The sequence below is a fragment of the Salmo salar genome, chromosome ssa04, assembly GCF_905237065.1.
Source record: "Salmo salar chromosome ssa04, Ssal_v3.1, whole genome shotgun sequence".
In the NCBI taxonomy this organism is placed as follows: Eukaryota; Metazoa; Chordata; class Actinopteri; order Salmoniformes; family Salmonidae; genus Salmo; species Salmo salar.
In genome coordinates this window covers 74,927,146-74,942,469 of record NC_059445.1, presented here as the reverse complement: position 1 = coordinate 74,942,469, position 15,324 = coordinate 74,927,146, and the positions used below count along the sequence as shown (strand labels likewise).

Genomic DNA, 15,324 nt, shown 5'->3' with positions numbered 1-15,324 from the left:
TTTAAGAGAGAGGGAAATAGAGAGACATGAGAGGTTAAAATCTTAGGGACAATTCTAAGGGGCAATTATTGAAATGAACACCATGCAAGAGGCTACAAAGAATGTGTGTGTGTGTGTCCTGTCCCCACGAGTTGGTTTTCTCTTCCAGCGGTCTGGTTGGAGTCTCTTCTTTTCTATTCGTTGGCTTCAGTGGTGTACATCCCCCTCTCCTTTCCTCTTTTTCAACTTCTCCCCCACGTTCACAAGGAAGCAATTGTGTGCCATGTTAATCACTGTATTATTGATCTACTAGTGTTACAAGTGACAAAATGTTTACCATTCATTTTTACTGTGTTAAAATTGAATTAGGTTCCCTAACATTTCTGTGTAATATACAATAAACTAGAGTTTTTCCAATATTGTGCTTTGCAATGTTAATGAAATGGATTAGTGATCCACCAGTAGCAAACATGACAATGTTTAACATACATTTTTACTGTGTTAAAATGTAATAAGGTTCCCTAACATTTCATTTGAATATACAGTACACATTTATTTTCCAATGTTGGAGCTGGCATAATATGGGAATGTTATGTTTTGCGATGTTAATGACAATGGATTATTGATCTGCTAGTGGCACACATAAAAAAATAACTATACCAGTCATTTTTACAGTGATATTTTTCTCACACAGGGGTCATCAAAGTTCACTAATATAAATACTTAAAATAACGAATATTGGGATGGACCAAGAAAATGTAGTTATTTAACACTTTTTAAATGTGTAATCTTTCTTTAATGAAATACCCCCCCAAAATTGTCTTTATCATATCAAGCTCTCTTAGATCTTGCTATGAAGTTGTAAGCGTGTGTGTGTTTGCAAAATATTACCCCTGTTTGGCTACTGCCTCACTCTACCCGTGATATCAAAGTCATTTTTAATTAGGCGTGAAAATGAATTTGGTATAATTTTGATTAAGGAACATTGAATAAGTGTGCTTCAAACTGTTTGCTTGGAATGATTAGCAGCTATCGTGCATGAGAGTGCATCTGACTCAGTTTCCAAGACAGGAAACACTCTGTACCGTAAAGTGTTGTGAATTCACGCACAAACATTCACTGCAAACCAAAGAACAGTGTCGGCTCACTTGACTGTAGTCTCACTGTGGGAAGGTCTAGGCAAGCTAGGTACAGTAATAAGACTCTGATTCGGCTATATGAAACAACCTATTTTACATCTTGGCGCAGCTTACACTTCTAAAAATGGGTCATTCTAGTTGAGGAAGTTTTTTGATACAGGCCAGGCTGGTTTAAGTTTGGGTGTTTTGGTCCCAGTCTGATAGTGTCTGAGGGAGTGCCAGTCAGTCAGTCACACAGATGTGGACAGTTAGTCGATGCTAGAGGCTGTAAATCATTAGTGTGATGGGGTTATGTAGACAAAGTTCAGAGCAGAGAATGTAAAGAGTGCTCCCTGGCTGACTTAGATTCCTGGCTGCCATTGACTCATTATTATCCTAGAGATCAACAGTGTTGAGGGGAGGAAGCCAGGCAGCGGTTAAAGTTTACAGGTTACAGCTGCAGCTTTACTCCGCTACAACACCCAGCCATAAGAGGAGGCCTTGGCTCAGCATGAGAGGCTATGAGGATAACACAGCCTTCCTGGGGGAGTGGGGACCCTTTCAACAGACTGTCTTCTTTCTGCTCTGTGCCAGCACCATTCCCAACGGATTCAGCGCCTTCTCCATCATCTTTCTAGGGGACAGCCCCCCGCACCACTGTTTTGTCCCAGACTCGAGCAACCTGAGCGAGGTATGGAGGAAGGCCATCATTCCCATAGAGGTGGTGAACGGACAGGAGGAGGAGAGCAAGTGCAGCAGATACAGGCTGGATGTGGTCAGAAACCTGTCTGCTCTGGGCTACATCCCCGGCCTGGACGTCAACCTCACTGGGGTGGAGCAGGAGTGCTGTGTGGATGGATGGAGCTACAGCAAAGATATATACCAGTCCACCATAGTCACTGAGGTGAGTATACACACATTCTCTCTCTATAAACTGCTCCTGAAAATGCCCAGGGCAGTTGGGGGCCGATTCTGACCCGAGTGAAGCGTGCTTAGATGGAAGGTAATTCCCATTTTATGCACTTTTCTCTCCATGCTATTCTGACCATGAACATAAAGGGATAATTTGGGATTTTGGCAACAAAGCCCTTTATCTTCTTTCTCAGAGTCAGATTAACTCGTGGATTCCATTTTTATGTCTCTGTGTGCAGTTTGAAGGAAGTAACAAGCCCCCTGCCTGTACTTCCCACAGAAACCACATTTTTTGTCGCAACCCTGTCCCTGGTTGCCACTACTCTTGCTTAAAAAAAGGTTATATTTTAACAAACCTAACACAATGGTAAATCTAAGCGCATGCGGTAGCGTTATAGGTTCGGCAGTGCGTCAAGAATATTTTAGCTATTTTCATTATCACAATTATCGGCACACTTGCTGGCATTCGTGCAAAAAGGATGGGATTTGATGAATAAACAACTTGTGGGTGTGTCGAGGCTTGGCCCCTCACTGGCCAATCAGAACGGGCTCTATGGAGAAATATGTACTTGCTTCAGGTTGTGTAGTAACAGTCTTGTCACGTCCTGACCAGTAAAGGGGTTATTTGTTATTATAGTTTGGTCAGGACGTGGCAGGGGGTATTTGTTTTATATGGTTCAGGGTGTGTGTGTATGTAGAGGGGTGTTTGATTTATGAATTCTGGGGTTTTGGTCATTGTTCTATGGTTGTATATTTCTATGTCTGTTCTAGGGTGTTTAGATCTGTGTTTAGGTAATTGGGATTGGGGCCTTCAATTGGAGGCAGCTGTCTATCGTTGCCTCTGATTGAAGGTCCTATAATTAGGAATGTGTTTGTCATGGGAATTGTGGGAGGTTGTTCTTTGCATAGCTGTGGTTTGCGTGCAAGACTGTTTGGCGGCTGTTCTTGTTTTGGTAAATAAACATGAGCATTCACGTACCTGCTGCGCCTTGGTCCATTCACTACGACGACTGTTACAAGTCTTATGTATTGCATTGGAATCAAGTACAATTCCAATGTTAGACCATTATAGTTTGTTAAATGGCTTACAGAAACAAAATAACAAAATGTAGACCTATCCCATCTTTGCTAAATATACTAAATATACAAAAGTATGTGGACACCACTTCAAATTAGTGGATTCGGCTATTTCAGCCACACCCGTTGCTGACAAGTGTATGAAATCGAGCACACAGCCATGCAATCTCCATAGACAAACATTGGCAGTAAAATGGCCTTACTGAAGAGCTCAGTGACCTTTCATTGTGGTACCGTCATAGGATGCCACCTCTCCAACAACTCAGTTCATCAAATATCTGCCCTGTTACAGCTGCCCCGGTCAACTGTAAGTGCATTTATTGTGAAGTGGAAACAGCTAGGAGCAACAACGGCACAGCCTCAAAGTGGTAGGCCACACAAGCTCAGAACGGGAGCGCCGAGTGCTGAAGCGCGTAGTACGTAAAAATCGTCTGTCCTCACTACCGAGTTCCAAACTGTCTCTGGAAGCAAAGTCAGCACAAGAACTGTTCGTCGGGAACCTCATGAAATTGGTTTCCATAGCCAAATAGCCGCACACAAGCCTGAGATCACCATGCGCTATGCCAAGCGTCGCCTGGAGTGGTGTAAAGCTCTGGAGCAGTGGAAACGCGTTCACCGAAGTGATGAATCACGCTTCACCATCAGGCAGTCCGATGGATGAATCTGGGTTTGGCGGATGCCAGAAGAACGCTACCTGCCCCAATGCAAAGTGCCAACTATAAAGTTTGTTGGAGGAAGAATAATGGTCTGGGGCTGTTTTTCATGGTTCGGGCTAGGCCCATTAGTTCCAGTGAAGGGAAATCTTACCGCCACAACATACAATGACATTCTAGACGAACTGTGTGACAACATTTGGGGAAGGCCCTTTCCTGTTTCAGCATGACAATGGCCCCTTGGACAAAGCGAGGTCCATACAGAAAGGGTGTCGAGGATCAGTGTGGAAGTACTTGACTGGCCTTACACAGAGCCCTATGTAATGTGCTCAATTTGGCTGGGCAGCCAGCTAGCTCATGGAAGAGTTTGTGGTTCCAAACTTCTTTGATTTAAGAATGATGGAGGCCACTGTGTTTTTTGGGACCTTCAATGCTGCAGAAAGTTTTTGGTACTAAGAAAAGTCAGCCAAAACTTAAAACCTCAATGTCATAATGCAGTCAACATACAAGTGTAAGTAAAACGAATGTAAATAAGTTCGTAATTGTGCTACAAATGCACAAAAACGTCTCGTAAAAGTAATTATGTTTTTGTTTGATTAGGTTTTGGAAATTGTAGAAATAAAACATTTTCCTTCTTCAGAAGTAGCTAGGCAGGCTAACGTTAGTTAGCTAATTCATTTGCTAGCAATCATACAATAGGCGTATATTAATAATTATATAGTTTATATAAGTAGACATGGAATCATAATTGACTGTAGCGCATATAAAGCACCCACAATCTACCGGTGGCTGAAAAAACAATCGTTGCGGGATGAACGAATGATGAATTTCCGAGCAAAGGGCGGTCCATTTAAAAATCATTCCTTCGTCCATCGCCCCTTGTCCTGCAAGTGTATACTCGTCATACGCCATAATACTTTATCAGAAGTGTCCACTTAATTTGAGGGCTGAGGGGAGGAGGTGTGTCTTTTAAGTGTTTGAAACACAGCCAAGTTCTCTGGAGTCTGATGCCCTGGCCAAATGGCAAAAACATTTTTGATTTTAGACACGTTAAAATGGTGAGATAGGCTTACACTTGGACATGCACAAATGACTATTAAGCTTGGTTAAATAATGATTTATAAATCCACTTAAAATGGTGATAAGACAAACTCTTATTCCATCATGCAACATTGCAAGGGTTTCACTGTTGACGAACATTCCCACTTTTGGATGGGATGCATTGGTGAAATGATTTATTTATCCAAGGAATTAAGGTATCATGTCTAGATCTGCCCATCTGCGCAACAAGCTCGCAGAAGCTCGCATCAGAAGCTCGCAACAAGCTCGCATCTTCCCAGAACCCTGTTCTCTTGGTAACGTTATCCGTTACCCAAGGGTATTACGTGAGACACACCCAGCATGTTAACGTTAGCAAGCCAGCTACTTGTGTCAACACACTATGCGTAACGTTAGTTCCTTTTCAATGTAGCTAACTAATTAGTGTTAGCAAACAATATTATTGCTAGCTGGATAACCCAACAATTAGCTAGGTAACGTTAGCTAGCTAGGCCTAGCTAGCTATATGCCTGAACTATAGAAATCATGATGATGATGATGATGATAACTTTGTAGAGTGTTATGTTAAAGACTCATATTATTCTTCTTCTCTACCACATATTCCCACAAAGTCTCAGACTCCAGGATGGGAAAATGCTTACAAGAAAGAAACGGACAAAGAAAGTTGGCGATTTCCATTGTTACTTGTAATGGACGATAAAGACAATCCCATTTTTCTAAATTAGCAATCTAGGCTACTCACCATACTATAGGCAACAGATTTGAGTAATCCCTTAGAATAGTTATTTTTATGTTTTTGAGTAGCCCGAAAGCTTTGCTTAATCTAACAATACAAATCCTTATTATTTTGTAAGAAATGTAAGGTATTTTTACATGTTGCAATAAAGTTGACAAAAGTAGAAGCTCAATGAAAATGGCGCCAAAGAGGATGGCTGACGTTTTCATGCCTCTAATCAATTGTGCTATTTTGTTCGTTTTTTGCGTTGTTTGTAACTTATTTTTAACCATATTTTGTACATAGTGTTGCTGCTACCGTCTCTTCAGGACATCAGAACTGGGATTACTCACCACGGACTGGAAGAAGCTTCTTCCTTTAACGAGTCCGACGAGAAAGATATACTGCTCTCCTGGGAACAGGCCCAGATCCCCGTCATTTGTGTGAAGAAAAGACAGAGGAAAAGTGGATGCAGATCAGGCTGCCTTTTGAGAATCCGTAGGTGAGCGAGTAAACTCCCATTGTCATGAATTCTATTTGCTACCATGCAATCATTGGAAAATAAAATGGATGACCTACAATTACGATTATCCTACCAACGGGACATTAAGAACTGTAATATCCTATGATTCACCGAGTCATGGCTGAACGACGACACGGACAATATAGAGCTGTAGGGATTTTCAATGCACCGGCAGAACAGAGAAGCTATGTATGGTAAGACGAGGGGTGGGGGTGTGTGTCTTTTTGTCAAAAGCAGCTGGTGCGTGATGTCTAATATTAAAGAAGTCTTGAGGTATTGCTCACCTGAGGTAGAGTACCTTATGATAAACTGTAGACCACACTATCTACCAAGAGAGTTCTCACTATAATATTCGTAGCCATCTATTTACCAACACAGACCGATGCTGGCACTGAGAGTGCACTCAACCAACTCTATAAGGCCATAAGCAAACAAGAAAATGCTCATCCAGAAGTGGCGCTCCTAGTGGTCGTGGACGTTAATGCAGGCAAACTTAAATCAGTTTTACCACATTTTTACCAGCATGTCACATGTGCAACCAGAGGAAAAACAACTCTAGACCACCTTCACTCCACACACAGAGATGCATGCAAAACTCTCCCCCACCCTCCATTTGGCAAATCCGACCATAATTCTTTCCTCCTGATTCCTGCTTACAAGCAAAAACTAAAGCAGGAAGCACCAGCTACTCGCTCAATACGGAAGTGGTCAGATGGCGTGGATGCTACGCTACAGGACAGTTTTGCTAGCACAGACTGGAATATGTTCCGGGATTCATCCAATGGCATTGAGGAGTATACCACCCCAGTCATCGGCTTCATCAATAAGTGCATCGACGACGTCGTCCCCACAATGACCATACGTACATATTCCAACCAGAAGCCATGGATTACAGGCAACATCCGCATTGAGCTAAAGGCTAGAGCTGCCGCTTTCAAGGAGCTAGACACTAATCCAGACGCCTATAAGAAATCTCACTATGCCCTCCGATGAACAATCAAACAAGCAAAGCATCAATACAGGATTAAGATTTAATCCTACTGCACCGGCTCTGACACTCGGATGTGGCATGGTTTGAAAACGATTACGGACTACAAAGGGAAACCCAGACGCGAGCTGCCCAGCGACGAGAGCATACCAGACGAGCTCAATGCCTTTTATGCTCGCTTCGAGGCAAGCAACACTGAAGCATGCACGAGAGTACGAGCCGATGTGAGCAAGACCTTTAAACAGGTCAACATTCACAAAGCTGCAGGGCCAGATGGATTACCAGGACGTGTACTCAAAGCATGCTCGGACCAACTGGCAAGTGTCTTCACTGACATTTTCAACCTCTCCCTGACTGAGTCTGTAATACCTACATGTTTCAAGCAGACCACCATAGTCCCTGTGCAATCTCAATCGCAATCCACACTACCCTTTCCCACCTGGACAAAAGGAACACCTATGTAAGAATGCTGTTCATTGACTACAGCTCAGCATTCAACACCATATTGCCCACGAAGCTCATAATTAGGCTAAGGACCCTGGGACTAAACACCACCCTCTGCAACTGGATCCTGGACATCCTGACGGACCGCCCCCAGGTGGTAAGGGAAGGCAACAACACATCTGCCACGCTGATCCTCAACACTGGGGCCCCCTCAGGGGTGTGTACTTAGTCCACTCCTGTAATCCCTGTTCACCCACGACTGCTTGGCCAAACATGACTCCAACACCATCATTAAGTTTGCTGAAGACACAACAGTGGTAGGCCTGATCACCGGCAACGAAGAGACAGCCTATAGGGAGGAGGTCAGAGACCTGGCAGCGTGGTGCCAGGCCAAAAACCTCTCCCTCAGTGTGAGCAAGACAAAGGAGCTGATAGTGGACTACAGGAAAAAGCGGGCCAAACAGGCCCCCATTAACATCAACAGGGCTGTAGTGGAGCAGGTTGAGAGTTTCAAGTTCCTTGGTGTCCACATCACCAATGATCTTTCATGATCCAAACACACCATGGCAGTCATGAAGAGGGCACGACAACACCTTTTACCCCTCAGGAGACTGAAAAGATTTGGCATGGGTCCCGAGATCCTCAAAAAGTTCTACAGCTGCACCATCGAGAGCATCCTGACCAGTTGCATCACCGCCTGGTATGGCAACTGCTCGGCATCTGACCGCAAGACGCTACAGAGGGTAGTGTGTACGTCCCAGTACATCACTGGGGCCAAGCTTCCTGCAATCCAGGACCTCTATATTAGGCGGTGTCAGAGGAAAGCCCATAAAATCACCCAGGTCATAGACTGTTTTCTCTGCTACCGCACGGCAAGCGGTATCAAAACACCAAGTCTAGGACCAAAAGGCTCTCATACAGCTTCTACCCCCAAGCCATAAGATTGCTGAACAATGAATCAAATGGCCACCGGACTATTACATTGAAACCCCCCCACACACACACACACTATCTATGCATAGTCACTTCACCCTTTAGTCACTTTAGTTTATTTGGTAAATATTTTCTTAACTCTTCTTGAACTGCACTGTTGGTTAAGAGTTTGTAAGTAAGAATTTCACGGTAACGTCTACTCTTGTTGTATTCGGCGCATGTGACAAATAAAGTTTGATTTGATCAATTTGTTTGTAGGTATTATCACTTGGTAACGAGTAATAAGTAATTATATAGAAATTGCTATAGGTTATTTGTAACAACTAGTGACAACCTTTTATTTATGCAGATATTACATATATGTACTCTGTGGTGTATTAGTGTGTTTATTTTCTTTCTTGGATGGTGCTTTCAGACGTTGATGATTAGATTGTCAGAATGGGTAACATACTTTGTAGGTACACAATAATTACAAGTAAGTACACTTCAAGATACACTTCATTTTAACTAGAAAAATCATGTGTAACACCTAGTAATTACATTGTACCTTTGCAGATATTACATGTACTCTGTGGTGTACAAGTGTGTTTTTCCTCCCACTTGGATGGCGCTTCCTGAATCCTTCAAATAAGGGCCAGGTTGTCAGGGTGGGTAATGTACTATATAAGTACACATTAATTACAAGTAAGTATCCCTCAAGATACACTTCATTTTCACTAGCTAAATACTGTGTAATATATAGTAATTACATTGTACTTATGCAGATATTACATGTACTCTGTGTTGTACTTGAGGGTTTATCCTCTCACTTGGATGGTAACGAGGTGCAGTTTGTCATAATGGATAATGTACACATTAATTATACATTATTATTTAAGTTATAATCTGTGATGACAGCTGTATGGTAGACCCCAGTCAGTGAGATTGACCTACTGTATATCTGATCTGTTTTTGTAAACTCAACCAAGTTAACCCAGATAGTACACTTTTTGGGGGCAAGTGCTAGCAACAACATTGAGTAGAGATTTTGACTGTAATAAGGACCCATTAAAATGAAGTGTTACCGAAAGGGGTGAATTCCTAAGGGGGAATTGTCCCCTAAGATTCTAAGGGGATGTATCAAAGCTCTGCTCAAGTTACTGATATACAATATATTATGCTTTAAAAGACCAGGATGACCTCAGGTAAATGAGTGACTTTACTACTCTAGTATCTCATTCTACTCACAGAATGATTGTCTATGTTCAAAACCATGTGACCATAACATCAGAGTGAGGTGTGAAGAGGTTCCTCAACAGACCAAAGTCAGCAAGCCTGAGTAACAACACCTAGACAGACAACCCCCCCCCCCCGCTCATTCCATAGAATCCTTTAGTAGAACCAGCATTTCTGAACTTGATTTGTCTGATGGGAATTTTCTGTTGTATGTTGATGCACTGAAGTTTGCACCATCGACTGTTCGCCCAATATGTATAACAATCAATATTTTTTTCTCACTATTCCCTGAATGCTGTTGTGTTTCAGTTTGACTTAGTGTGCAATGACAAATGGAAGCAGCCATTCACTTCCTCTGTGTACTTCCTTGGGGTGCTGTGTGGCTCCTTCTTCTCTGGACAGCTCTCTGACCGGTACTCCACCTCATGATGATCACTAAACAGTAAGGACGCATCCCAAATGGAACACTTTTACCTTTATAGTGCACTATAGTTCATAGTGCACTAGTTCATAGTGCACTATAAAGGAATAAAGTGGGATGGGGTGTAGCCTAATCTTTGTTGATCTGTATAGATGGACTGACTTGGTCTATTTGCAGCTTCATAAAATCCACAATAACATCTTTGGATGTTTGAAGTCCCCTCTCTTCTGATCTCTAAGTCCCTTGTGTGTTTATAGGTTTGGGCGAAAGCCTGTCCTTTTTGTGACCATGGCAGTCCAGACACTCTTTACCTTTGTTCAAGTCTTTTCTCAGTCCTGGGAAATGTTCTCAGTCCTCTTCTTCATTGTGGGACTGGGGCAAATATCCAACTATGTGGCAGCGTTCGTATTGGGTAAGTCATGCAAATCACAGGTTTAAGTGATGCCATTTTACAATCTTGGGTGAAATATAGTAAAACTGTAATAAACCCTCAAGTCTGTATTTCTTTGTTTATTTATTGCTTTATTCAGGCACAGAAATCTTGACGGCCACAGTGCGTGTCCTATACGTTACACTGGGGGTGTGTCTGTTCTTTGCCTTCGGCTACATGATGCTGCCTCTCCTGGCATTCTTCATCCGTGACTGGAGGTCGCTCCTTCTAGTTATGTCAGTGCCTGGCCTGGTATACATCCCCCTCTGGTGGTAGGTCATGGGTAATACACCTTAGACATCAACCAAAGGTCACAGAAAACAGTCTTCATTCATAAACAGTCACAAAATGCATAGACATTTTTACATGAGAAATACACTGTGCATGAGAAAATACTTCTGAAATAGGCTATACTATGATCCTTCCTCATTCTTGGCTTATTTTAATCATGTTTATGAAACCTAGTGTATTGTTTTGAACATTTACTTAAAAAATTAATTGTGCAACAGGTTCATCCCAGAGTCTCCCAGATGGCTGCTCTCTCAGGGAAGAGAGGAGGAGGCTGAGGCCATACTGAGAGATGCTGCCAGGAGGAACAGAGTCACAGCACCAGAGGTCATCTTTGAGGAGTCAGAGGTACCTCATTAAAATACTAAGCAGGTGCACCTGACTGACATCATAATCTCTATGAGATGGAATAAATGATTCATTTTGTGGCATTTTTTTTATCCTTCACATTTGGAAAGGTATGCAGTCTGACTGAGTTAACATAGAATTCATCTGGGTAACGCAGATTAATGTGTGCTACGAACACTATGATTTACAGGGTGAAGAGAAACCTAAACCAGATGAACATCACAGTCCTCTGGACCTCCTGAAGACTAGCAACATTCGTAAAATCACCGTCATATTGGCTCTAGTGTGGTGAGCATCCATGAAAGTTCACACGATCACACTGGGACACTCCCAAAGTCTACTCTTTTGAACCCTATCTCGTGATCATGGCATGCCATTCAGACATATGTAAAGCATTATTTACAGGGAAGTTATACCTGCAGCGAAAGTTAGGATCCGCTTCTAAGTGACTGGCCTATTGCCATGATCTTCAGTCTGTGAATATCTTTGACCACAGCCATAGTAGCCATGGTTATGGTAGCATGATGTAACAGTAGAAGCTGTTCTTGGTTTCTCGCAATCATAGACTGAATTGTACACCAACTTACAATAATACATGATAGTAACATGATTGTAACATTATGTATTTACGTTACACAACCAGCTCATCCCAGGACAGATGTTTGACAACAGGGGGGTTGCATGTGGAAGTGCATATGTTGAGAGACACTTAACTACACAGGTCAATGTTTGACGAGGTTAACAGATAGTAACAATGTTAATGTGTCAACAGTTCGAAAGATCAGGTTGAAGGGGCAACTAAGAAACAAAAGAATGTTATCCAAAAAGTTATGCAAAACCTGGTTAACGAAGCAACCTTGACCATATCACTTCACTCTGCATCTCCACAATACTATGTATTGTAGGCCTACAGTGGCTTTACCTGGCTGTCCTCACCTATTGTGAAAAGTCTCACTTCAGACGGCTGATATTTGCATTGTTTTCGTGTTTCATACTTTCAATGTGCTATCCAGGTTCACCCTGAGTATGGGCTACTTCGCCATATCCCTGAACACATCCCGTCTCCATGGAGACCCCTACGTGAACTGTTTCATCTCTGCTGCCATCGAGGTGCCTGCTTACGTCATCAGCTGGCTCTTCTTGCGCTACCTACCAAGGAGGATATCTGCCTCCGCTAGCATGCTGCTAGGAGGGGGAGCGCTCTACTTCATCCAGCTGGTACCGCCAAGTAAGACTGTGTACCAAATGGCACCCTATTTCCCCATAGGGCTCTGGTCAAAAGGAGTGCCCTATAAAGGGAATAGGGTGTCATTTGGGATGCAACCAGAAACTAGCCTGACTCGCAGTTCTTGGTCCCACAATACAGTATCATAACCATGAAAAAGATCACCAATAGTGCACAAATAACAAAAAGGCACACAAAAAAAGATTTAGGCTTTGATTAACAATACCATATGTATCTCTCTGGGCCAGGTCTACCTAGCCTATCCATAGCCCTGGAGATGTTGGGTAAATTTGGCATGGCCATTGGTACTGCACTGATGTATGCCTACACTGGAGAGCTGTATCCCACAGTGATCAGGAACACTGCGTTAGGCTCCTGTGCCATGATCTCTCGGGTAGGCAGTATCATCGCTCCCTACATCATGACCTTGAGTGAGTGTTTATTTTAAATGCAACAATTGACCACACAGTGGTGCTTAAAAGAGCCACATTCATATTCTGCTTTTCTGGCTATATATTATGTCAAGTCCCTTGCAATGTTTGAAATACATGAATAATTGTGTTCTCTCTCTCTCTTTCTCTCTCTCTCTAAAGGTACCTATTATAAGTATTTGCCATACATTTTACTGGGGAGTCTTCTTGTGCTGTCAGCTATGGCCATTCCCCTTTTACCAGAGAGCTTTGGCCATCCTCTACCAGAGACCATTAAGCAGATGCACAAACAAGAGTGGTGAGAAATATGCATCACCTCATACTGTAGTTTAGTTTATTGGTCTTTCAGCATTATTACAGGCTATTTATGAAACAGTTGCAATTAAAAACACTGAATGACTCAGCTGATGTTGATTATGAGTGAAAACAATCCTTTAATAGTGTGTTAATCTTTCCTACAGGCTAAAGTGCTCATCTTTGAAGAGGATAAGAGACCACCTGAACAGCCCAATGAAGAAGCCAAATGACACTAGATTGTGATGACTTTATAACTGCTTTGAAAATACACTAAAAGTATGTGGACATCATTTCAAATGAGTGGATATGGCTATTTCAGCCACACCCGTTTCTGACACGTGTATACAACTGAGCACACATCCATGCAATCTCCATAGACAAACATCATCAGTAGAATGGCCCTTACTGAAGTGCTCAATTACTTTCAAAGTGGCATCGTCATAGGATACCACCTTTCCAACAAGTCAGTTCGTCAAATTTCTGCCCTGCTAGAGCTGCCCTGTTCAACTGTAAGTGCTGTTATTGTGAAGTGGAAATGTCTAAGAGCAACAACGGCTCAGCCGCGAAGTGGTAAGCCACACAAGAACTGTTCGTCGGGAGCTTAATGAAATGGGTTTCCATGGCCAAGCAGCTGCACACAAGCCTGAGATCACCATGTTTAATGCCAAGCGTCGGCTGGAGTGGTGTAAAGCTCGCCGCCAGTGGACTCTGGCGCAGTGGAAACGCATTCTCTGGAGTGATGAATCACGCTTCACCATCTGGCAGTCCGACAGACGAATCTGGGTTTGGCGGATGCCAGGAGAACGCTACCAACCCCAATGCATAGTGCCAACTGTAAAGTTTGGTGGAGGAGGAATAATGGTCTGGGGCTGTTTTTCATGGTTTGGGCTAGGCCCCTTAGTTCCAGTGAAGGGAAATCTTAACGCTACAGCATAAAATTACATTCTAGACAATTCTGTGCTTCCAACTTTGTGTCAACAGTTTGGGGAAGGCCCTTTCCTGTTTCAGCATGACAATGTCCCTGTGCACAAAGCGAGGTCCATACAGAAATGGTTTGTTGAGATCGGTGTTGACTGGCCTGCACAGAGCCCTGACGTCAACCCCATCGAACACCTTTGAGATGAATTGGAACGCCGACTGCGACCATGGCCTAATCGCCCAAAATCAGTGCCCGACCTCATTAATGCTCTTGTGGCTGAATGGAAGCAAGTCCCTGCAGCAATGTTCCAACATCTAGTGGAAAGCCTCCCCAGAAGAGTGGAGGCTGTTATACTTGCAAAGGGGGACCAACTCCATATTAATGCCCATGATTTTGGAATGAGATGTTCAATGAGCAGGTGTCCACATACTTTTGGCCATACAGTGTATTTTTATTTGGTGGTTTGTCCAGTGTAAATACAAATAATTTTTCTTACATTTTGTATTGCATTGATCATGCCATAGATTGTATAAGACAAGTGTTTGTTGTTGGCTTTCATATGAATGTCTTCATAGCGTGTTAATAGAACAAATTTGACACTTTGCTTAACCTAGATGAAGGAAAAAGAGTCATTTTAAATTAAATGTAGGACGTCTTTCGAGGAGAGGCTTTGATACCAAGAGCCTGCCAATGCAATTTAGAATATTATTTATTTGGTTATCAAGAAGCCAAGAAAACACTCCTGGCCTCCCGAGTGGTGCAGTGGTCTAAGACACTGCATCGCTGTGCTAGCTGTGCCACTAGAGATACTGGTTGGAGTCCAGGCTCTGTCGCAGCCGGCCACAACCGGGAGACCCATGGGGTACACAATTGGCCCAGCGTCATCCGGGTTAGGGAGGGTTTGGCCGGCAGGGATGTTCTTGTCCCATCGCGCACTAGCGACTCCTGTGGCGGGCTGGGCGCAATGCACGCTGACACGGTCGCCAGGTGTACGGTGTTTCCTCCGACACATTGGTGCGGCTGGCTTCTGGGTTAAGCGGGCATTGCATCAAGAAGCAGTGCGGCTTGGCTGGGTTGTGTTTCAGAGGACGCACAGCTCTCGACCTTCGCCTCTCCCGAGTACGTACAGGAGTTGCAGCGATGGGACAAGACTGTAACTACCAATTGGATACCACAAAAAATTGAAGACACTTATACCAACTCTCAAGATGTAAGAACAAAAACTCTGTTCAAACTCTAATATATACAGTACTAGTCAAAGGTTTGGACACACCTACTCATTCAAGGGTTTTTCTTGATTTTTACTATTTTCTACATATTTTGGTTACTACATGATTCCAAATGTGTTC

General features: G+C 43.1%; 1 protein-coding gene across 1 annotated transcript; it reads left to right on the top strand.

Moving 5' to 3' along the window:
- Window positions 1-1,125: 1,125 nt before the first annotated feature.
- Window positions 1,126-13,686, top strand: LOC106603835 (solute carrier family 22 member 5). The gene is made up of 10 exons (XM_014198018.2): window positions 1,126-2,001; window positions 9,926-10,029; window positions 10,295-10,449; window positions 10,568-10,739; window positions 10,977-11,103; window positions 11,294-11,391; window positions 12,117-12,331; window positions 12,577-12,759; window positions 12,922-13,057; window positions 13,221-13,686. The coding sequence occupies exons 1-10, from the start codon at window positions 1,609-1,611 to the stop codon at window positions 13,297-13,299; spliced, it is 1,662 nt and encodes a 553-aa protein (XP_014053493.1). The 5' UTR covers window positions 1,126-1,608; the 3' UTR covers window positions 13,300-13,686.
- The last annotated feature ends 1,638 nt before the right edge of the window (window positions 13,687-15,324 follow it).

What these genes read in the sequence shown, in the direction of transcription:
- LOC106603835 (XM_014198018.2), top strand. Translation starts at nt 1,609, where the DNA reads ATGAGAGGCTATGAGGATAACACAGCCTTCCTGGGGGAGTGGGGACCC. An exon ending in AGTCCACCATAGTCACTGAG is followed by an intron (nt 2,002 to 9,925) that starts GTGAGTATACAC and finishes GTTGTGTTTCAG; the next exon opens with TTTGACTTAGTGTGCAATGA. An exon ending in GTATACATCCCCCTCTGGTG is followed by an intron (nt 10,740 to 10,976) that starts GTAGGTCATGGG and finishes ATTGTGCAACAG; the next exon opens with GTTCATCCCAGAGTCTCCCA.